Source organism: Gastrolobium bilobum, unplaced genomic scaffold (assembly GCF_033153095.1).
Source record: "Gastrolobium bilobum isolate Gb01-03AN ecotype WA unplaced genomic scaffold, APGP_CSIRO_Gbil_v1 utg14888, whole genome shotgun sequence".
Taxonomy (NCBI): domain Eukaryota; kingdom Viridiplantae; phylum Streptophyta; class Magnoliopsida; order Fabales; family Fabaceae; genus Gastrolobium; species Gastrolobium bilobum.
Window position 1 is genome coordinate 80,853 of NW_026895268.1, and position 17,831 is coordinate 98,683.

The window sequence follows — 17,831 nt, forward strand, 5'->3', positions numbered from 1 at the left end:
ATATATATATATATACTGTTTTATTTTAATATTTATTTTCTTATTTTTATATATTATTATTATTTATTTTATTTACTTATTTTTAATTTTAACTCTGTTATTAATAACAGTGTCAAATTTTATACGCTTTTTAGTTTTATGTACATCTTGCGCCATTTTGCTGATTCCTGCACCAATTTGATGTTTTCGCGCTTTCTACGCCAATTTGGTGCTGTTGGCTGTTGCAATGCTTTCTGCGTCAATGAACAGTATCACGAACAATTTTTTACTTTTATTTTTAGCTGTTACAAAAGACGCAAAAAAGAAGAAAAGAATTCCTGAAGAATTATATTTTGATAATTTCTTATTGTCTTGATCTATCAAAATCTCTCTTCCCTTTATTTTTATAAAAGATAGTAAATAGATCTAAATTATAGTAGAGCATAATAATAATATTCCTAATCATGACAAAGCAAACCCATACTATAACATCAAAATTCGCAAGCTAACGTTCTAAAAAAGTAAAATAAAATAATAAACTCTATCCATTACACATATTTTTCTAAGTTATACCCAAGCTAAAATATATTTTTCTAAGCATAATTAAAAAAAGGTTTTTTTTTTTTAATTTTGAGAATTATATTTCGCAAATCTTTACATCTCTATAAATTTTAATCTTAGGTTAAAATGTTACAATAAATTATTTGAAGAACAAACTAATGATTCATAATTGAATGCAAAGGGAAGAACATAAAGGGGATCTTAAGAATTCATGATTATTTTGAGGCTACTTTTTTATTTTACATGAAGGCATTTTCAGATACACTTAATATAAGACAATTTTCTTGCACTGTATATATCACTGAGTAACATCCATGACAACCACGTGGGATTTTTCTGCAAAGTGAATGTCTTACAGACAGCGCAGCTATATATACTCGTATAGTGGTTTTGTATATTCTGTCAAATATACACAATTGTGGGGCCTTAAGCAGGTAACGTACACAGAATGCTGTCACAAAAACGTATCACGTATTAATCGTGCTAATATCCGAGAAGATAATCTGTTAATAACCTCAGGAAGCACCTTAATAGAGATGCCTGGCAACACTGGGAGAAGCTCTTGGATAACCTGAGGAATATTCAATGCCTATGGCCATCCACAAAAAATAAATATATCAATAAATGTTTATGAACCCTTTTAGCTAAAAAAAAATAAACATGTACTTATTTGTTGAAAAAAACTGTTGCTAAGAAAAGTGTACCCAAATAAAGTATGACTTTTCAGAAGTGAATTCGTCATTACCTGACCAGATATCCTTGATAGCGAACTTCCTGCAGTCAAGAACTCCACCACTTTCTGAACATTGTTCAGTATAACTTCATCCTCTTCAGTTATGGTGGGTATAAGAGCCGCGGGCTTAAAGGGTCCGAAAGTAGGTACCATACTGAAAACAGGGGTTGCATTCTGAATTCCTAGTAAGGACATTATTCTTACCAGTTGTTCCCTTGTTACTGCATCAATGCCCTTAACAATCTGCTTTCCACCAGAAATAGTGAGTCAGATATTTAGAAACCCGTATACTTCACAAAAGCACCGAAATGAGAAATTAGCATTAACTTTCAATAACTTGGACACAGCAAATTTCTATCAACATGCCACCGGTTCACTGAGACAAGAAGTCACATTATAGTATACTACAAATCACTTGAGAAATATACAAGAAAAGAAAACCAAAAGGTAAATTAGATGAAAACATTATATATGATTTTGGGACAAAGACATGAGGCTTGTCAAGGCAAGGGGCATCCACAATCCAAGACTGACTCTTACGGACTACATATGTATGGGTGTTACCAATAGTGTATGGCGGCCACTGCCATAAGACCAAAAACAACCGTGGCACCAAGGACAGCGTAGAAGCAGCCATACAGATGCGTTTGCAGTCAATTTTAACAAATAAAAAATAAAAAATAAATGAAAAAACTCATAAAAACAAACATAATGAAAGCAATCTGATCAAGATCATTATAAAAACAACAATTCAAGCATAGAGTCATCACTAATCATCTTTTTTTTTCTTCCTAGTTAAGCTACTCTAGGTGCCATATTTCAGACACTTTTTGATTTATTCTGTTTTTGCTAGAGTAATTCCACCTTCTGTAATTTTACCACAGAAGTTACGTACAACAACTTTAGTAATATCAGGATTAAGAGGATGTATTCGAAAAATATTTCTTGGAACATATTTGAGTATAATCATTTGCCACACTTTTATTAAATTTAACAGAGGAAGATAAAATTTATATGATCGCATTAAATATTATGAAAATATTTGCATATGCAATGTATTCTAGGGTAGGGATGTGCAAAATAACCAAAATTTATATGTTCCCAATTGTTTTGTTTCTGACTTTTGTGGTTTCCAGAGTTCGAATGCTACTTATCCTCTGGTTAAAATATATTTAAAATAACCGCAATACTATTTGTTACTTTGTTTCTTCTTTCAATCATCCTGGTTAATGGCGGTGCCTAAGCTAATAAAGAGAATAGAATACGCATGTTAATTAATGGCGGTGTCCACCCAAAGCGACGACGTTGCGATACAAGTTTCTCTGGTTGTGGATAGCAATGTTCATGTTGATGGTGCTGCTGGCTACAAAGGTCGACCCATCATCAGATCCAAATCTGGCTACTGGAGATCCACTCGCTTTATCATAGGTAGTGCAGTCCGCACGAGAGGTGGCTGTTGAGATATATAATCCCACATTGGTTGTATAAGCAACTAATGTGGAGTTTATAAGGCTTTGGGCACTCTCACCCCTTGAGCTAGCTTTTGGGGTGGTGTATCCCAAGGTTCTTTACATCTAATTGTTGCAAGGGCCAACCAAGATTCGCAGCAAGTGATAAAAGAACTCGGATAGTATTAAGCTTGGCAACAGGGGCAAATGTCTCTTGATAGTCTATCCCATGAGTTTGAGTGAATCCCTTAGCAACCAGTCTGGCCTTATACTTGTTGATGTTGTTATCTGCATTAAACTTTATTGTGAACACACCCACTTGCAACCTACTGTTTTCTTTCCTCTGGGTAATGCTACAGACTCCCAAGTTCCATTTTTGTTGAGTGCATCCATTTCTTCAAAGACTGCATTCCTCCATTTTGGATCATCAAGTGCTTCTTGGATATTTTTTGGTATTTTTGTACTGTCTAACATAGTGATGAAAGCACGAAAACCTGGGGACAACTTTTCATATGTGATATGATGAGAAATAGGATAAGCAGTACAAGATCTAGTACCTTTTCGGAGAACAATAGGCACATCTAGGTTGGCTGTATCAGTGTTGCTGGAACTAAGACTCGAGTCAGAATCCTGGCAGTCTAGAGGCTCCTGAGGTGATTCTCGCCTGCTGTAAAACTTTCCCCATTTCCCGGGAGGATCTCCACTATCTGACACATTAACTCCCCCTGTCTTTTGCATAATGACTCCCCCTGTCTCTAACGGCAAAGGCAAAACAACAGAATCATTTGGTTTCCAAGACTTATCTTCATCAACCCCAATAGACTCCCCCTGAAGAGAAGTCGAAGGAAAAAAAGATTGTCTCTCATCAAATGTGACATCCATAGAAACAAAGACCTTACGAAGTGAAGATGAGTAACACTTATAGCCCTTTTGGTTAGGAGGATTCCTACGAAGACACATTTAATGGACTTAGGATCGAGCTTGGACCTTTGATGGGGAGGAACATGTACAAAAGCCACACAGCCAAACAACTTGGGAGGAAGGGAAGAATGAGCCCGGAAAGAAGGAAAGGTGTGGGTAAGACAAGATACAGGAGATTGAAAATTTAGGACACGAGAAGGCATCCGATTGATGAGGTATGCTGCAGTCAAGACAGCTTCCCCCCACAAATATTTAAGGACATGCATGGTAAACATTAGAGCTCGAGCAACTTCAAGCAGATGTCTATTTCTTCTTTCAGCCACCCCATTTTGTTGAGGGGTGTTAGGACAAGAACTTTGATGAAGAATACCATGCTGGCTGAGATAGTTTCCAAGAACAGAATTAAAATATTCAGTACCATTGTCAGTTCGAAGAATTTGGATAGAGGTCTGGAAATGAGTTTGAACCATAGCATGAAAGTTTTTAAAAATGGATGCAGCGTCAGACTTATCCTTTAGAAGGTATACCCAACATACCCTAGAGTGATCATCTATGAAAGTTATAAACCAACGAGCACCAGAGATAATTTTTTCACGGGCTGGACCCCATATATCACTATGAATCAAGGTAAATGGAGAAGAATCATGATGGACTCTAGGAGGATAAGAAACACGAGAATGTTTTACAAGCTGACAAATATCACAAGAAAAAGAACTGGGATTTTTATTGATAAATAAGCTTGGGAACAACTTCTGAAGATAAATGAAATTTGGGTGTCCTAACCGACGATGCCACAACAAAACATCATTACAATCATCAGACAAACATACCGAGTGGTTCACAAAAATTTTTCCTTCACAAGAATCTTTTTCTAAATAATAAAGTCCTTCTTCCTCTCTAGCACTGCCAATCATCAGCCTCGAATCCTGTTCCTGGAAAACACAAGCATTGACAGAAAACTTGGCAACACAATGTAACTCAGACGTAAGTTTGCTGATAGAGATAAGGTTACAAGTAAGAGAGGGAACATGAAGGACTGAGTTCAAAGTAATGTGTTCAGAAAGTTTAATGGATCTTTTTCCAGCAATAGTAGAGAAGTTGTCATCTGCTGTTCTTATTCATGATTGTTGATAGTAAGGGGTATAAGAACAAAATAAGGTTGCATTACCTGTCATATGATCTGAAGCCCCTGAATCAAGAATCCATCGACTACTATTATCAACATGGAACGCTATACCTTGTTGAGCAACATTGCTGGATGGAAATTTACTTTCAATCAACATGGCTGCGTGTGGTAACGCGTAGGGCGGACGCTCCGTCCTTTCTCTAGCGCGTGGGGGCGCGTGGCTCAGCAGAATCCGATGGTCCTTCTTGAAACTTGTAGATCGGCTCCTTCTGTTTCGAATGTTGCGGATCTTGGTCGGAAATGTCGCCGGAAAAATTTTCCGACGGCTGCTGACGGTGGCTGACGGCGGTGGAAAGCTGGGATTTTGCCTTCTACAGTGATTGGTAGCCTTACTTTGCTCTTGGGACTTTGTAGGAAGGGAAAATAACCTTAATAATGGTTGGAGGTTGAGTTTTCCGGCGTTGTGCTTCCGGTTTGACGGTGGTTGTGGTGGCCGAGTTTTCTCAGGACCAACCTGCTCTGATACCATATCCCAAGGTTCTTTACATGGTATCAGAGCCTCACCGTCCCCCACTTTAATGTGGAATTAAAAACAAAAAGCACAAAAGGTAAACCAAAAATTGGGCCTGTGCATAATCCACGCTTCAAGCCCAAAGGGCTCTTGTGTGAGGGGGCGTGTTGAGATATATAGTCCCACATTGGTTGTATAAGCAACTAATGTGGAGTTTATAAGGCTTTGGGCACTCCCACCCCTTGAGCTAGCTTTTGGGGTGGTGTATCCCAAGGTTCTTTACAGTGGCAGAGATGGTTTGGCAACGGAAAGGTGTGGAAGTGGCAGAGAGGGTTGTATACTATGACATTCAGTCCTTGCAACCGGTTCGGAACTGGTTCGAAAATGGTTCTAATTCGAAACTGGTTCAAAACCAGTTCATAATCGGTTCAGGTCGAACCGGTTCGAACCAGTTTTAAATCAAATCGAACCGGTTCGATTTTAAAAAACAATTTGGTTCTTCAAAAAATCCGGTTCGGGTCGACCCATGTTCATCCCTATTAGGGGTGGCAATACAGGTATTGACCCGCGGGTTGACCCGTGACCCGACCCGCCAAATCACGTGTCGTGTCAACCCGCGGGTCAGGACGTGTCGTGTCAGGGTTGTGTAAATGTGACCCGTTTTTTTTCGTGTCGGGTCACGTGTCAACCCGCGGGTTCGCGTGTCAACCCGCACAGTGTCATTTTTTTATTTTTTAATTAAATATTTTATTATTTTATTATTTTTATTCATTTATATATTGATATATATAGTCATTGTTTAGTATAGAAAAGAATAGAAGGAACTAAAAATCTCAAAAAACACAAGCTAATCTTTTTTTTTTTTTATTGTTTTTAATTTATTTATTTTTCAAAAAATATCACTTTTTTTTTAAATTTTAAATTTTGCGGGTCGTATCGTGTCGACCCGTGACCCGCAACGGGTCGTGTCAGGGTTTGTGTTTTGTGACCCGTTTACAAAACGGGTCGTGTCAAATAGTGTACGGGTCGAAAATGTGTCGTGTCGTGTCGGGTTGACCCGTATTGCCACCTCTAATCCCTATTCTAGAGTGCCCCCCTCCCTTTTTTTCTCTCCTTAAGGATCACTTTATCCATGGTGAATAAACTATCAAGTCATACCTGCATCCCATACAACATTAGAGGTTCCCCAATTGAGAATCAAAATAAAAGGATAGATTATTTTACCTACCTTTTTTTCATGCCTACCTTACTTACCACTCTCCAACCCCGTTAGATCAAAATCTCAAAAAGAGAGAGAAATGATAAGAGTTAGTTGAGATTCTGATCTAATGGTGTTGAAGTGTGATAGGAAAGGTAAGCATGAAAAAAGGATAAGTAGAATAACCTATCCTCAAAATATATGCGGTCAATTTTTGTGGCAGGCATCAGATCTGAAGCATCATTCAGTCATTACATAGCTCAAATGTGTTACATACTAGAAGACCATAAAAAGCTTGCTAAAGTGATTGGTAATTTGGTATATAAAGGGCTAGCTAATCTTGTTCATGTTCTCATGCTGCCAAGGGAGTCAAAAAGCCTATTAATAATCAAGAACAACCATAATCCCTAAAATTTTCTATTCTCACTTGTTTTCAATTCTTTCCCTTTTTGTGGTGAACTTCAGTGGTGTAAGCGAGGGATGGAGTTTTGTCCAGTATAACTTAAGCAGCTATTAAAGAGCCTGAGCTCAACTTATCACCAGATTATTCATGAAATTTCAAATTGATATGTTAATAAGTACTGAGGCATATACACATTTGTAGGAACTCGTACATTATTTTACACATTAAGCTTTTCAACAATATAAAATCGTATGAATTAAAAATTCAAATGCCTCACGTAACCAGACACAAAAAAGTCAAAGAGAAAGTTATAATAACACTACTCCCCATCACGTTAAAAAACTCATTATTGACCCATAACTAAGAAATACATTTCATATTAAGTATAAAACTTCATTACTGTGCCACTGTAGTTGCTGAGTTCAATTCAATTGAAAAATGTGGGTAGTAAGAAAGTCAAGAACAGTCTGGATTGGAACCACCCAAAATGATCACCACACCAGTGTCAAAGGGGAGACAATCTTACTTTTACCAATTACTAAATTAGAGTAAGTACGGAACATCCATTGGCTTCAATATATGCCTCTCAAGTTCTTGATGCAGGCATATGCCTCAACTAGGATATATCGTTACTAGATAAACATGGTCACAGGTCAAATCAAAAAAACTCAACAGATTCCTACTATTATATCTGTCATAGGACTAGTTAAACAAACAATAATATGAAAAAGTTGAGGAGGATGGGAAACTTAGTACTTTCATGAAAAGGGTTGATTAACTGAATTCCTTTTTGCATCTAGAAAGACATTCAAAGTAAATAAGATAGCAAGTTATATTTAACAACACTGAGAATTAACAATATATAAAAGCTTCTTCAGTTCTTCTAGAAAGTACCTCGTCAAGAAGAAATTCTCGGAAAAAATTCCCCCTATCAGACAGCAAAAACCCTAAAGCTGCCCTTGTTTGCACTGGCTTCAGTGGTTGTGGCATAACAGACTGGAATCCAGGCAAGAGATATTCTGACTGATTAGTAAGGATCCCAAGATCAGCCATACTCCCATTCAAATTCTCCCCACCACCACTTCTGGCAGCAGTAATAAAATTCTCGAAGGCTTGCATGACATCAATAAATCTTTCAGCATCAAAAACTCCAGATTTTCCATATATAGTGTAACGTAGAGCATTCCTTAGCCGAGGGGATTCATCCGTCAGAAGCCTCTATCAGAGAACATGATAACATCAACTTAGATTACTTAGAAGAATCTAAATAGAGTAATAGCAGAAGCCAGTTACCAGTGTGGTAATGCAAAACCCTAGTAATTCATTGTTCAAAGCTATTAATCAGACTGTCAAAATCCATTTTTTTGTCACTGAAAATAATTCAAAACTTGTCAAGAATGATGGTTGTAAAAGAATCCGCTGGAGAGTAGGGTTTATTCCACAAAGCAGAAAGGCTGGGAGAAATTGTGTCCAAAATTCAAAACTTGTTATTCCTCCCTCGTGTACCCTCCTCTAAAACTGGAACAATTCAAATTTAAACAATGTCCCCCCCTTTATTTCCAGGCACTAAACAGAAATTTTGTCCAATCCAAATGCCGTTGGCTTCATTTTTATGCACTGCATAATAAAATCTAACCATGTAGCCCAACAAAATCTTGCTGATTTTTCCTTTTATGCAGTTTTGTATTCTGTTCATTATTATCGAAACCAATGGCTAATCTTATCTGCTCCAAGTACAACTCAATTTTCATTTTTCAAGCAAATAAGCAGTTATGAATTACATAGAAAACAGTGACATGTACCTGCTAGTAAAGAATACAAGCCAATATATTGATTGATAATGAAAACAGGTAAAAAATAAATTCCACAAACTATTATACCTGCGCAATATATGGATAGGCCTCATCAACAATGGCAAAATCGGGATTTCCAACTAAAGCTATCCCTTCCAGAACCCCGATAGCCCTAATTATAAGGGCAAAGTATGGAGGTATCCTAAAAGGATAATCAAAGGTAATTTGAGCCAAATCTGATGCCAGCTCCTGAAAATTGATGTTTTTCGCCCCTCCACCTTCTAAGGCCTGATCAAAAACCTTGGCCAGAACTGGTAAGAGAGGCTCCAAATTGACGCCATCTGGAATGAAATCAAGTTTAACAAAGTCTTTCACAATAGCTGGGTAGTCCCGATGGATGAGATGTGCAATTGCTTCAATCATTCCATACTTTTGATCATCAGTCAATTTTGTAACAAGCCCTGAATGCAAAAAAAGACTTCCATCATTTACCACAATGATTAGAATATTGGAACAGAAGTATTTAAAGAAGAGTAGCATCAAGGAAAAAGCAATATACTTGATCATGACAACAGGACCGTTCTGTAGAACAACAGCACATCATACCACACTTGTCTAATTGTTTAAAGATACGCCAAATGGTACGCAAATATTTTGACATGATTCCAATTACAGGATAGCTACTATATTCATATATAAGAAGAAAAAAAGCAGGGGTTAAAAGAAAAACTGCAAATTAAATTTTCCACAAAAATAATTCTTTTGGGTGAACCACAACATGAGTTAAATTTCAGCATTAACTAATGAGAGCAATTTTGTTTTATATTTGGAGAAGTATGGTGAAAAAAATACAATTATAATTCTCACCATTCCCACATTTAAATTATATTCTAAATTTTATAAAATATCAAAACAAAAAATCAGACTTTATTTACTGAACATCTAATGCTTTCAGCTTCTTTTTTTTGGTTGAAAGTTTCTGGCTTTAAATATTGTAAAGAACCAATTCAACTCAACAGCTTAAGCTCTTGAGTGAGACTACATTAATGGTTTTATATATCTCAACACGCCCCCTCACACGAGAGCCCACTGGGCTTGAGGCTTGAAGGGTGGACAATGCACAGGCCCACCTACCTGTGCGAAGAAAGAAATTCAACTAGAAAGAAGTGGGGGGCAGTGAGGATCGAACTCGGGACACGAGGCTCTGATACCATGTAAAGTACCAATTCAACCCAAAAGCTTAAACTGTTGGGTGAGGCTACATTAATGGTTTTATATATCTCAACAAATATATGCATTTATATATTATTAGAATTAATTTATATTTCAACGTATATTTTATCAATAAATAAGAATATATTATGCTTTATCTCATACAAAGAATATTTAAGACTTCATCTCAGATAAATTTATTTTTTCAGATATTCTAAATCTTTTCTGCCCACTGGTTTAACCAGTTCAACCAGTCTAACAATGACAAAGCAAATATTTTTTGCATTCATTGTATGGTGCTATAAAAACGGATGAATTACACTCCCCTCTCCTAAGACAAAGCAAATACTTCAATCCATTTTTATGTAAATGGCCCTCTTAATGGGGATGAACAACTATACGAGCCTCCCAGGAGCTTTTTTTTTTTCTCTCTCTCTGACTCTTAGTGTCACAGCCGGGTAATTTTGAACACCAGCAGTCAAACTTTGAGACTTTAGAAGATGAAATGTATCAGCTTAAAACTTCATCCAAAATTTTCATTTAATCTTTCTAAAGTCCTAAGGTCAATAGTAAAGATTCAAAACTAGCTGCTGTTGACGCTGGGAGTTGTGAACTATCCATGAGAGGCTCATTTACATTAAAATGGACTGAAGTGTATCAAATATTAATCTCCTAGAGGAGGGGAGAGTAATTAACCCTAAAAAGTTCCTCTTTGTAATTCTATATTGAAATATGCAGAAATTAATCATATTTCCCTAAAATACTTCATTTGACAACAAATATTATCAGATTCAGAACAATAAACCAAACACTGTAAAAAAAAAGAAACAAAAGTTATATTTATGTCTCTCCTGATCACGAGGAAAAAACAATCTACAAACATTCAATATTTCACTGCATACTAAAACAAAATTGACATTTACCAAAGTCAAGTATGGCAAGTTTTCCATCAGGAGTGCGGATTAAATTCCCTGGGTGTGGATCAGCATGAAAAAATCCAGTATCAAGCAGCTGAAATAAAATGAAAATAAATTAATAAAAAAATAGTTCAGTCAGAATTTATTTGTTATATATCAATATTTTCTTGGAAGACAATACTGTCTGGCAAACATCTAATGACCACAATAAAATACAATACACATTTGGAAGACAAAATTTTCAGACAAAAAATCCATACATAAGATGGATGATACGCAATACTGCATTTAAAAGAAATGTTAGCGGAAAGCTCATTGATTCTAATGTAGTGATGCCAACCGAGAGCACAAAAACTACCTGTTTTAGATAGCAGATGACTCCAACATTAACCAACTCTCCAACATCACTTTCTGTGCTCTGTGACAGCTTCTCTCCATCAATCCATTCTGTAGTAAGAACCCTCCTTGATGTATATTTACTGTAGGTTCTTGGTATGACAACCTGAAACTAAAACCTTCAGAAGAAGCAAGCAAATTCTCCTCGTGACTATTCATATTTTTTTTTTTCCTTCAATCTATTCTTCCTTTTATTTTATTTATTTATTTTTTATTCATTAACCGCCAACCCCAACTAGTGTGGGATAAATGTAATGTTAATGCTGCTGTTGACAATTCTCAAAGATAATGAAGTTTTGACAAGCATGTTATCCCCACAAACTTTAATTAACTTAATTCTTCAAATGTCATCAGACACTATTTGTAGATTTTGATGAAAAGATGTAACATATAAACAAGAATTTATAAGCTAAACATCTATTAGTTGCAATAGATTTGTAACTTCATGCCAGAAAATCTAGCCTAATATTCTCAGTCTGATCATATTGTCATTAGGCATCTACAACCAGTGCCTAGTTCATTAGTAGATATGAAGCCAGTCATAAAAAGCAATATAATCCATTAGGGTGGATAAAGTACACATTGTTGTAACATGGACCTTGAATGCTTGACTTTTGCAAACAATTTCAATCAGTTTACTTAATATTGTATTTCTTGCAAGGCTTTGTTTATTCACTGCTCATTTATGAGCAAATTTATGTGGTTTTGATTTGCTATAAAGTAATCAAAACAATGATTTATGCTATGGAAGCCATTTTCTTGATGCGACAATTAATAGAAAGATATCGAGAAAAGAAGAAAGACTTACATATGGTGTTTATAGATCTTGAGAAGACATACGATAGAGTTCCAAGAAAATTTTTATGATGGCTTCTTGAGAAGAAAAAAGTGTCATTAAAGTATGTAGATGCAATGAAGGATATGTATGATGGTGCTATTACATGTGTGAAAGCTTGTAATGGAACATCAAGTTATTTTCCTACCACAGTAGGTGTGCACCAAAGTTCTGCACTAAGTCCTTATCTCTTTGCCTTAGTTATGGATGAACTAACAAAAGATATTCAAAAAGAAGTGTCATGGTGTATGCTTTTTGCAGATGATATTATGCTTATTGATGAGACCAAGGCTGGTGGTAATAGAAAATTAGAATTATGGAGAAGCACGTTGGAGTCTAAATGATATTCATTACGCCGGAGCAAGACTGAATATATGAAGTGTGAGTTTTCTCTGGCAAGAGATAGAGATCAAGATTTTGTGCATCTACTAGGACAACAAATACTCAAGAAAGATGCTTTTAGATATATGGGATCAATTTTGCAAAAAAATGGAGAGATTGACGAGGCAGTAAATCATAGAATCAGAGCATGGTGGATGAAATGGCGTGGTGCATTTGGGTTCTTGTGTGATTGCAAAGTCCCCTTTAGGCTAAAAGAAAAATTCTATAGAACAACAGTAAGGCCTGCAATATTGTATGGAGTTGAATGTTGGCCAACACATAGGCAACATGAGCATAAAATGAGAGTAGCGGAAATGAGGATGTTAAGGTGGATGTGTAGTTATACGAGGATAGATAAGATAAGAAATAAAGATATTCGAAGAAAGGTATAAGTAGTACTGATGGCTAAAAAGATGAAAGAACATAGATTGAGGTGGTCTGAACACGTATTGAGAAGGTCCTTGGATGCTCCCGTAAGAACAAAAGTTTGTTATCAAGAGCTTGATACAGAGAGAGGTAGAGGTAGACCAAAACTTACTTGGGGAAAGGTAATAAAACAAGACTTAATAGAGTAGGATATAGATTGGCAGACGGTGTGTCTTAGGACGGATTGGAGAAAAGCTATAAGAATGGTAGAGGGTTAGACCTGTTTTTATTCCTATGTTCCAGATTGTCTCTTTCAAATCATTTTCCTCTTTATATCCCTTTCTTTCTTTTTTTCCTTCTTTTCTTTTATTTCTTTCTTCTTTTCAATCTTTTTCTCTTATTATTTTATTTATGTGTTTTTCTTTTTTCTTTTTTCCTTATATTTAATTTATTTATTTTTTATTTCCTGCTTTCTTATTCTTTTTTGTCCTCCTAAATATCTTTATTTTTATTTTATTTTAATTTATTTATATTTAATTGTCTACTGCTTTATATATATATACTTAAATTTTATTTTTATCTTTTTCTCAAAGTTTTCATACATTTCATTCGGGTTCATCTACCACAGACCCCAACTAATTTGGGATAAAGATGTTGTTGATGTTAACATTGAGTGTGAGTTGATTGGGTTATGTTGAACTTAATCAATTTAGTAAATTTCAGGGATGGATTTACCTCACACAACCCTTTGGAACTTATGTTATCTTAATCTCAGATTTTACATTGCACATAGGGATATACTGAGATCGAAATATGATTATACTGTTTTTCAAAAAAAAAAAAATATTACTATACAGCATTGTCAGAAAAATCTTGTATAAAACTAGTGTTCTCGTTAGCTGATTGACTACTGTTGATAGTAGAAGTAATGGGGAAATTGACATCCAAATTCCAATCCTTTCATTCTCTGTCTCTTTAATCAAATCTTATTACTCAGTGTTTGTTTTGACTAGATTACTGCTTTACATATTCATCCTTTCACCAAACCATATATATGAATTGCTTTTACTTAATTATACAAGCAACCACTAGTTTAACTTTTTACATTGCGCATCCTTGTTAATTTTCTCTGTGGGATGATACTCGTACTCGTCATATATTACTTGTTGATGACAAGTGCACTTGCATGAGTTATTGTTGTTATTTGCACACAACAATTGGGAAGTTAAGATTTTGAATAAACTTCTTCCCTTCTCAAGTCCCATTCTAAAAGACAACTGACTTCTAGTTTTCTCCCTAGTGCAAGAAAGTTAATAAAAATTTGGATTGTCAGAAGGGTCTTTTTTATTCTGCCATTAACTCGCATTATTAAAGGTCAGCCATCTGACGCTAAAAAAAAAGGTCATCCATCTAAATTACATATCTCTATTCTTCCTCTTGCTTTAGTAGAAGTTGCATCAGAATTTCATGGAATTATAAAAAATTTCCTTTGGACTACTGCAGTTTATATTAAGTAAGATGATCCAGTGAGCTAGGATTTTTGTCGTAACTTGCAAGCCTAGCAAAGAGAATTGTTGCCTCTCCTATCAACATCTGATTTACCATATATTGAAGTTTAATAAAACCAAACCCAGATTGTGGAAAAACCACACATGCTTAATATGTGATTAAAAGGTGGTAAAAAAAGATAAGTAATCAAAAAAGATCAGACTCACCTGCGGTAGGTCTTTCCTCATCATTTCAGCAAAACGATTTCCATTTTCACCTTCATTCACATAGTCTAACTCCTCAAAAAATCGGGCAGCCCACTCATCAACCAACCCAACCACATCTATGGAGACCTAAAAAATGAAAGGTAAAATGTAGTTTGTTGAGAGGAGGACATTTATCATGAGTAATTAATTTTGGATCACCAATGTTACTGCCATAAGTTCATATTAATTAAATACAATGATATGACTTCAAGTCTCTCCTCACACGAATTTAACTTGCCTGAGGAAACTTTCGAAGAGCCAAACCCAGGTTCCTAATAACGAATAAATCAATTGTAACTGTTTCAAGAACAAAAGGTCTTTGCACTTTAACAGCCACCAAATCTCCATTTTCCATTAGGCGGCCCTTATATACCTGTCCAAGAGATGCTGCATAGATTTCACAGAAAAATAAATATCTGTTTATTAATTAACTTAAAAAAAACAGCAAAGAGAGACTATACTTTTCTACTAAGAAAGTAATATATCTAACTGGTTGTCTGGAGAGCTACCAGCAGCAATGGGAGAAGATGATAATTCAGAATAGACTTTTTGCCATGGCTGACCAAGCTCCTCCTCAATTAGAGCCATAGCCACATCATCTGGATATGAAGGAACCTTCACATTTTATGGAATCCCCCCAACCCCATCAAGAACAAAGGAACCTCAGCAAAATTAATAACTTGCAATATCAGAAATCAAAATGTAATTGTGCGAATGCTAATAATATTCAATATTTACAGTACGTCAGAACGCAATTTTAATGTATAAGGTAACAAAAAGAAATGCAGTAAGTTGTTTCAGAAATCAGAACATAAATATTAAATGTGCAACCAGTCCAACAATGTTTTAATTTTCTGAAATGAGAAATATTAAATATTTTGTTTTTATGCTGCTCGAATTGAATAAAGAAATTTCAAAATGGAAACAATGGCATATGCAGAAGAGAGAATACAAGAAAAGGGAGACCGTGCAACTAGCTCACTTTATCACAAAGCTTCTGCAGCTCCGTCATTGCTGCAGGTGACAGTATATCAGGTCGAATGCTCAATGCTTGCCCAAGTTTTATGTATGCTGGACCCAGAGATGTCACAATTTCACGTAATTCAATAGCCCTAGCAACTTCATTCTGGTTATGGAAAGAGCAAAGAAGAACAATGACATTGTAATCTCAAAAATTGCATTTTGAACAATGAATTTGAAATATAAAGAAACTTGTACTAATTCCATAAGAACCTTATATATTTTTCCATAGGACAAGCTCAAGCCATAAGCTAACTAGAACACTTTATATATACAATAACAATACCTCTGCATACAGCCTTATCTATTTATTTATTTATTTATCTATTATTTAGATAGATAACTAAAAATTTACAATAATGCTTACATAATTTACTAATTATGTTTTAATATAATATATTTATCGATACAGAATATACTACATTTATTAGAGATTATACCTATTTGAAAACTAGAAAAATTCTTGTATACATATACCTATTTTTTCTTTTCCTTTTTTTTTTGTTTCTTGTTCCTAGATCATCTGTTTTGGAGGATTTCTTACAAATAAAACTTCTCTTTCTGTTATCAAAAAAAAAAAAAAAAAACTTCTCTTTCAAAAAATGAAAACTAATTCCGAAGTATGCTTGATAAGAAACAGAAAACCAGGGGGGACCAATAACAACAACAACCACATCAAGAATGCAGTTAAGCTGCTTAATCTTTCGGGACATTGAAGAATTACCTCCTTAACCTTCTTGTTAATCACATCCCAGGCAATGCGCGAAAGAAAACCTCCAGCAACAGATAATAACTGCACAATGCGTGTTGCTACAGCGCGTGGACGTTTTCCCCAATATGCAGAAATGCTGGCAGGATCATACACCAAAGGCAAAAACTCACTACTTTCATCTACCTACACAGGTGCAAAATACCAAATTCCATTACAATCCTTATTTAGTTATTTTCATACTGAAAATCAACAACCACACTAAAAAAGATACTTCAAAAAAAAAAAAAAAAAAAAAAGTTGACGCTAATGAATATTCTTCATGCATCATAAATAGAAGCCACACGAAATATAATATGAAATTCACAGTAACGTCGAAAAAATAAAATAAAATAAAATAAAATATCAGAATATTTATTCAGGTTAGTATTAATTCAATTCGACACCTCAACAAGACGTAGCTGAACATCGTCCTCAGCAAATAATGAATCACTCAAATTCTGCCCCCGAAGACCTCTCATGAGCGTCGCCAACTGTTCGTCCTCTTCCATTTGCGCCCTCACCCTCTTAATCTCCTTCGAAACATCTCCAATTCTCTGTCAGATTACATTTCCATCAGTTAAACAAGAAACAATCGAAATCCACGGACAACAAAGATGTGAAAAACAATTCGACAAAATGAGGATCAGAAGAGTTACCGTGGAGACGCCGTTGACGGTTCCATTAGACGGGGACCTCGATGATGAACCGTTGACAGTGTTCGCTGGAGCAGGTTTGGGTTCAGCGGCGACAGCAAAAACACGATTGGACCGTCGCCGAAGCGGAAGGAGCTTGTGGCGGTGGGAAGGAGAGGATCGACGGAAATGATCGATTCTGAAGTTGACAAGCTGCGATGCCGCGTCCATGGCGGAACCGTCTCTCTTTCTCTCTTCTCTTCCCTTTTAGAGAGAGAAAGTAGAGAGAGGTTTATGAGTGAGTGGTGGTTGTGGTGCTAACTGTGCAGTGGTCATGTGTCAATGTGGTTTAGCGGTAGTACTAGTACTGATTTGAAAAATAGTTTTTTAATTTCATAACAAAATATTAAAAAACCTATTTGATAAACTTTGTTTTGTAAAAATGATTTTAAAAATTGCAACTATTTTTTATTTTTAGAATCAAACTTAGAGAATATATTTGAGTTATTTTTATTTTGTGTTTTAATCTTTCACTTTTAAAACACAAAAAAAAATAAAAAACACCTATTTAATTTTATTTTTATATATGAAAACACCTATTTCATTAACAAATCTATAAAATAGTTTTAAGATAAAAAAAATCATAACACAATTAATCGAGTTTGTATGATGGAACCCTAAGTTTTTTTTTGTGATGGAACTTCAACACGTGACACAATACAATAGGATACTCTGACACGTTAATTCTAAAAAATATTTAATTTTGACACATTAAGACACATTTTGATATTAAATAATAATTTTGATTTATGGAGTGTATACTATATCTAACAAAAAAAGTGAAGTTCAACTTATAATATCCATCAACTTTGCAAAGAAATATAAGATATTCCA

At 35.2% G+C, this 17,831-nt stretch overlaps 1 protein-coding gene across 1 annotated transcript; it reads right to left on the reverse strand.

The window, feature by feature from the left end:
- Positions 1–726: 726 nt before the first annotated feature.
- On the reverse strand, positions 727–17,260 carry LOC133302886 (uncharacterized). The gene is made up of 13 exons (XM_061502703.1): positions 16,962–17,260; positions 16,710–16,859; positions 16,279–16,449; positions 15,517–15,660; positions 15,044–15,149; positions 14,773–14,921; positions 14,496–14,621; positions 11,161–11,304; positions 10,809–10,896; positions 8,761–9,134; positions 7,775–8,098; positions 1,286–1,516; positions 727–1,129 (listed from the first exon to the last, which is right to left on the reverse strand). The coding sequence occupies exons 1-13, from the start codon at positions 17,166–17,168 to the stop codon at positions 995–997; spliced, it is 2,349 nt and encodes a 782-aa protein (XP_061358687.1). The 5' UTR covers positions 17,169–17,260; the 3' UTR covers positions 727–994.
- Between the last annotated feature and the right edge of the window lie 571 nt (positions 17,261–17,831).

Coding starts and splice junctions, on each gene's coding strand:
- LOC133302886 (XM_061502703.1), bottom strand. CDS start 17,168: ATGGACGCGGCATCGCAGCTTGTCAACTTCAGAATCGATCATTTCCGT. Junction 14,622..14,772: donor CTCTTCGAAAGTTTCCTCAG/GCAAGTTAAATT, acceptor TTCATTTTTTAG/GTCTCCATAGATGTGGTTGG. Junction 11,305..14,495: donor TGAGGAAAGACCTACCGCAG/GTGAGTCTGATC, acceptor TTTTAGTTTCAG/GTTGTCATACCAAGAACCTA.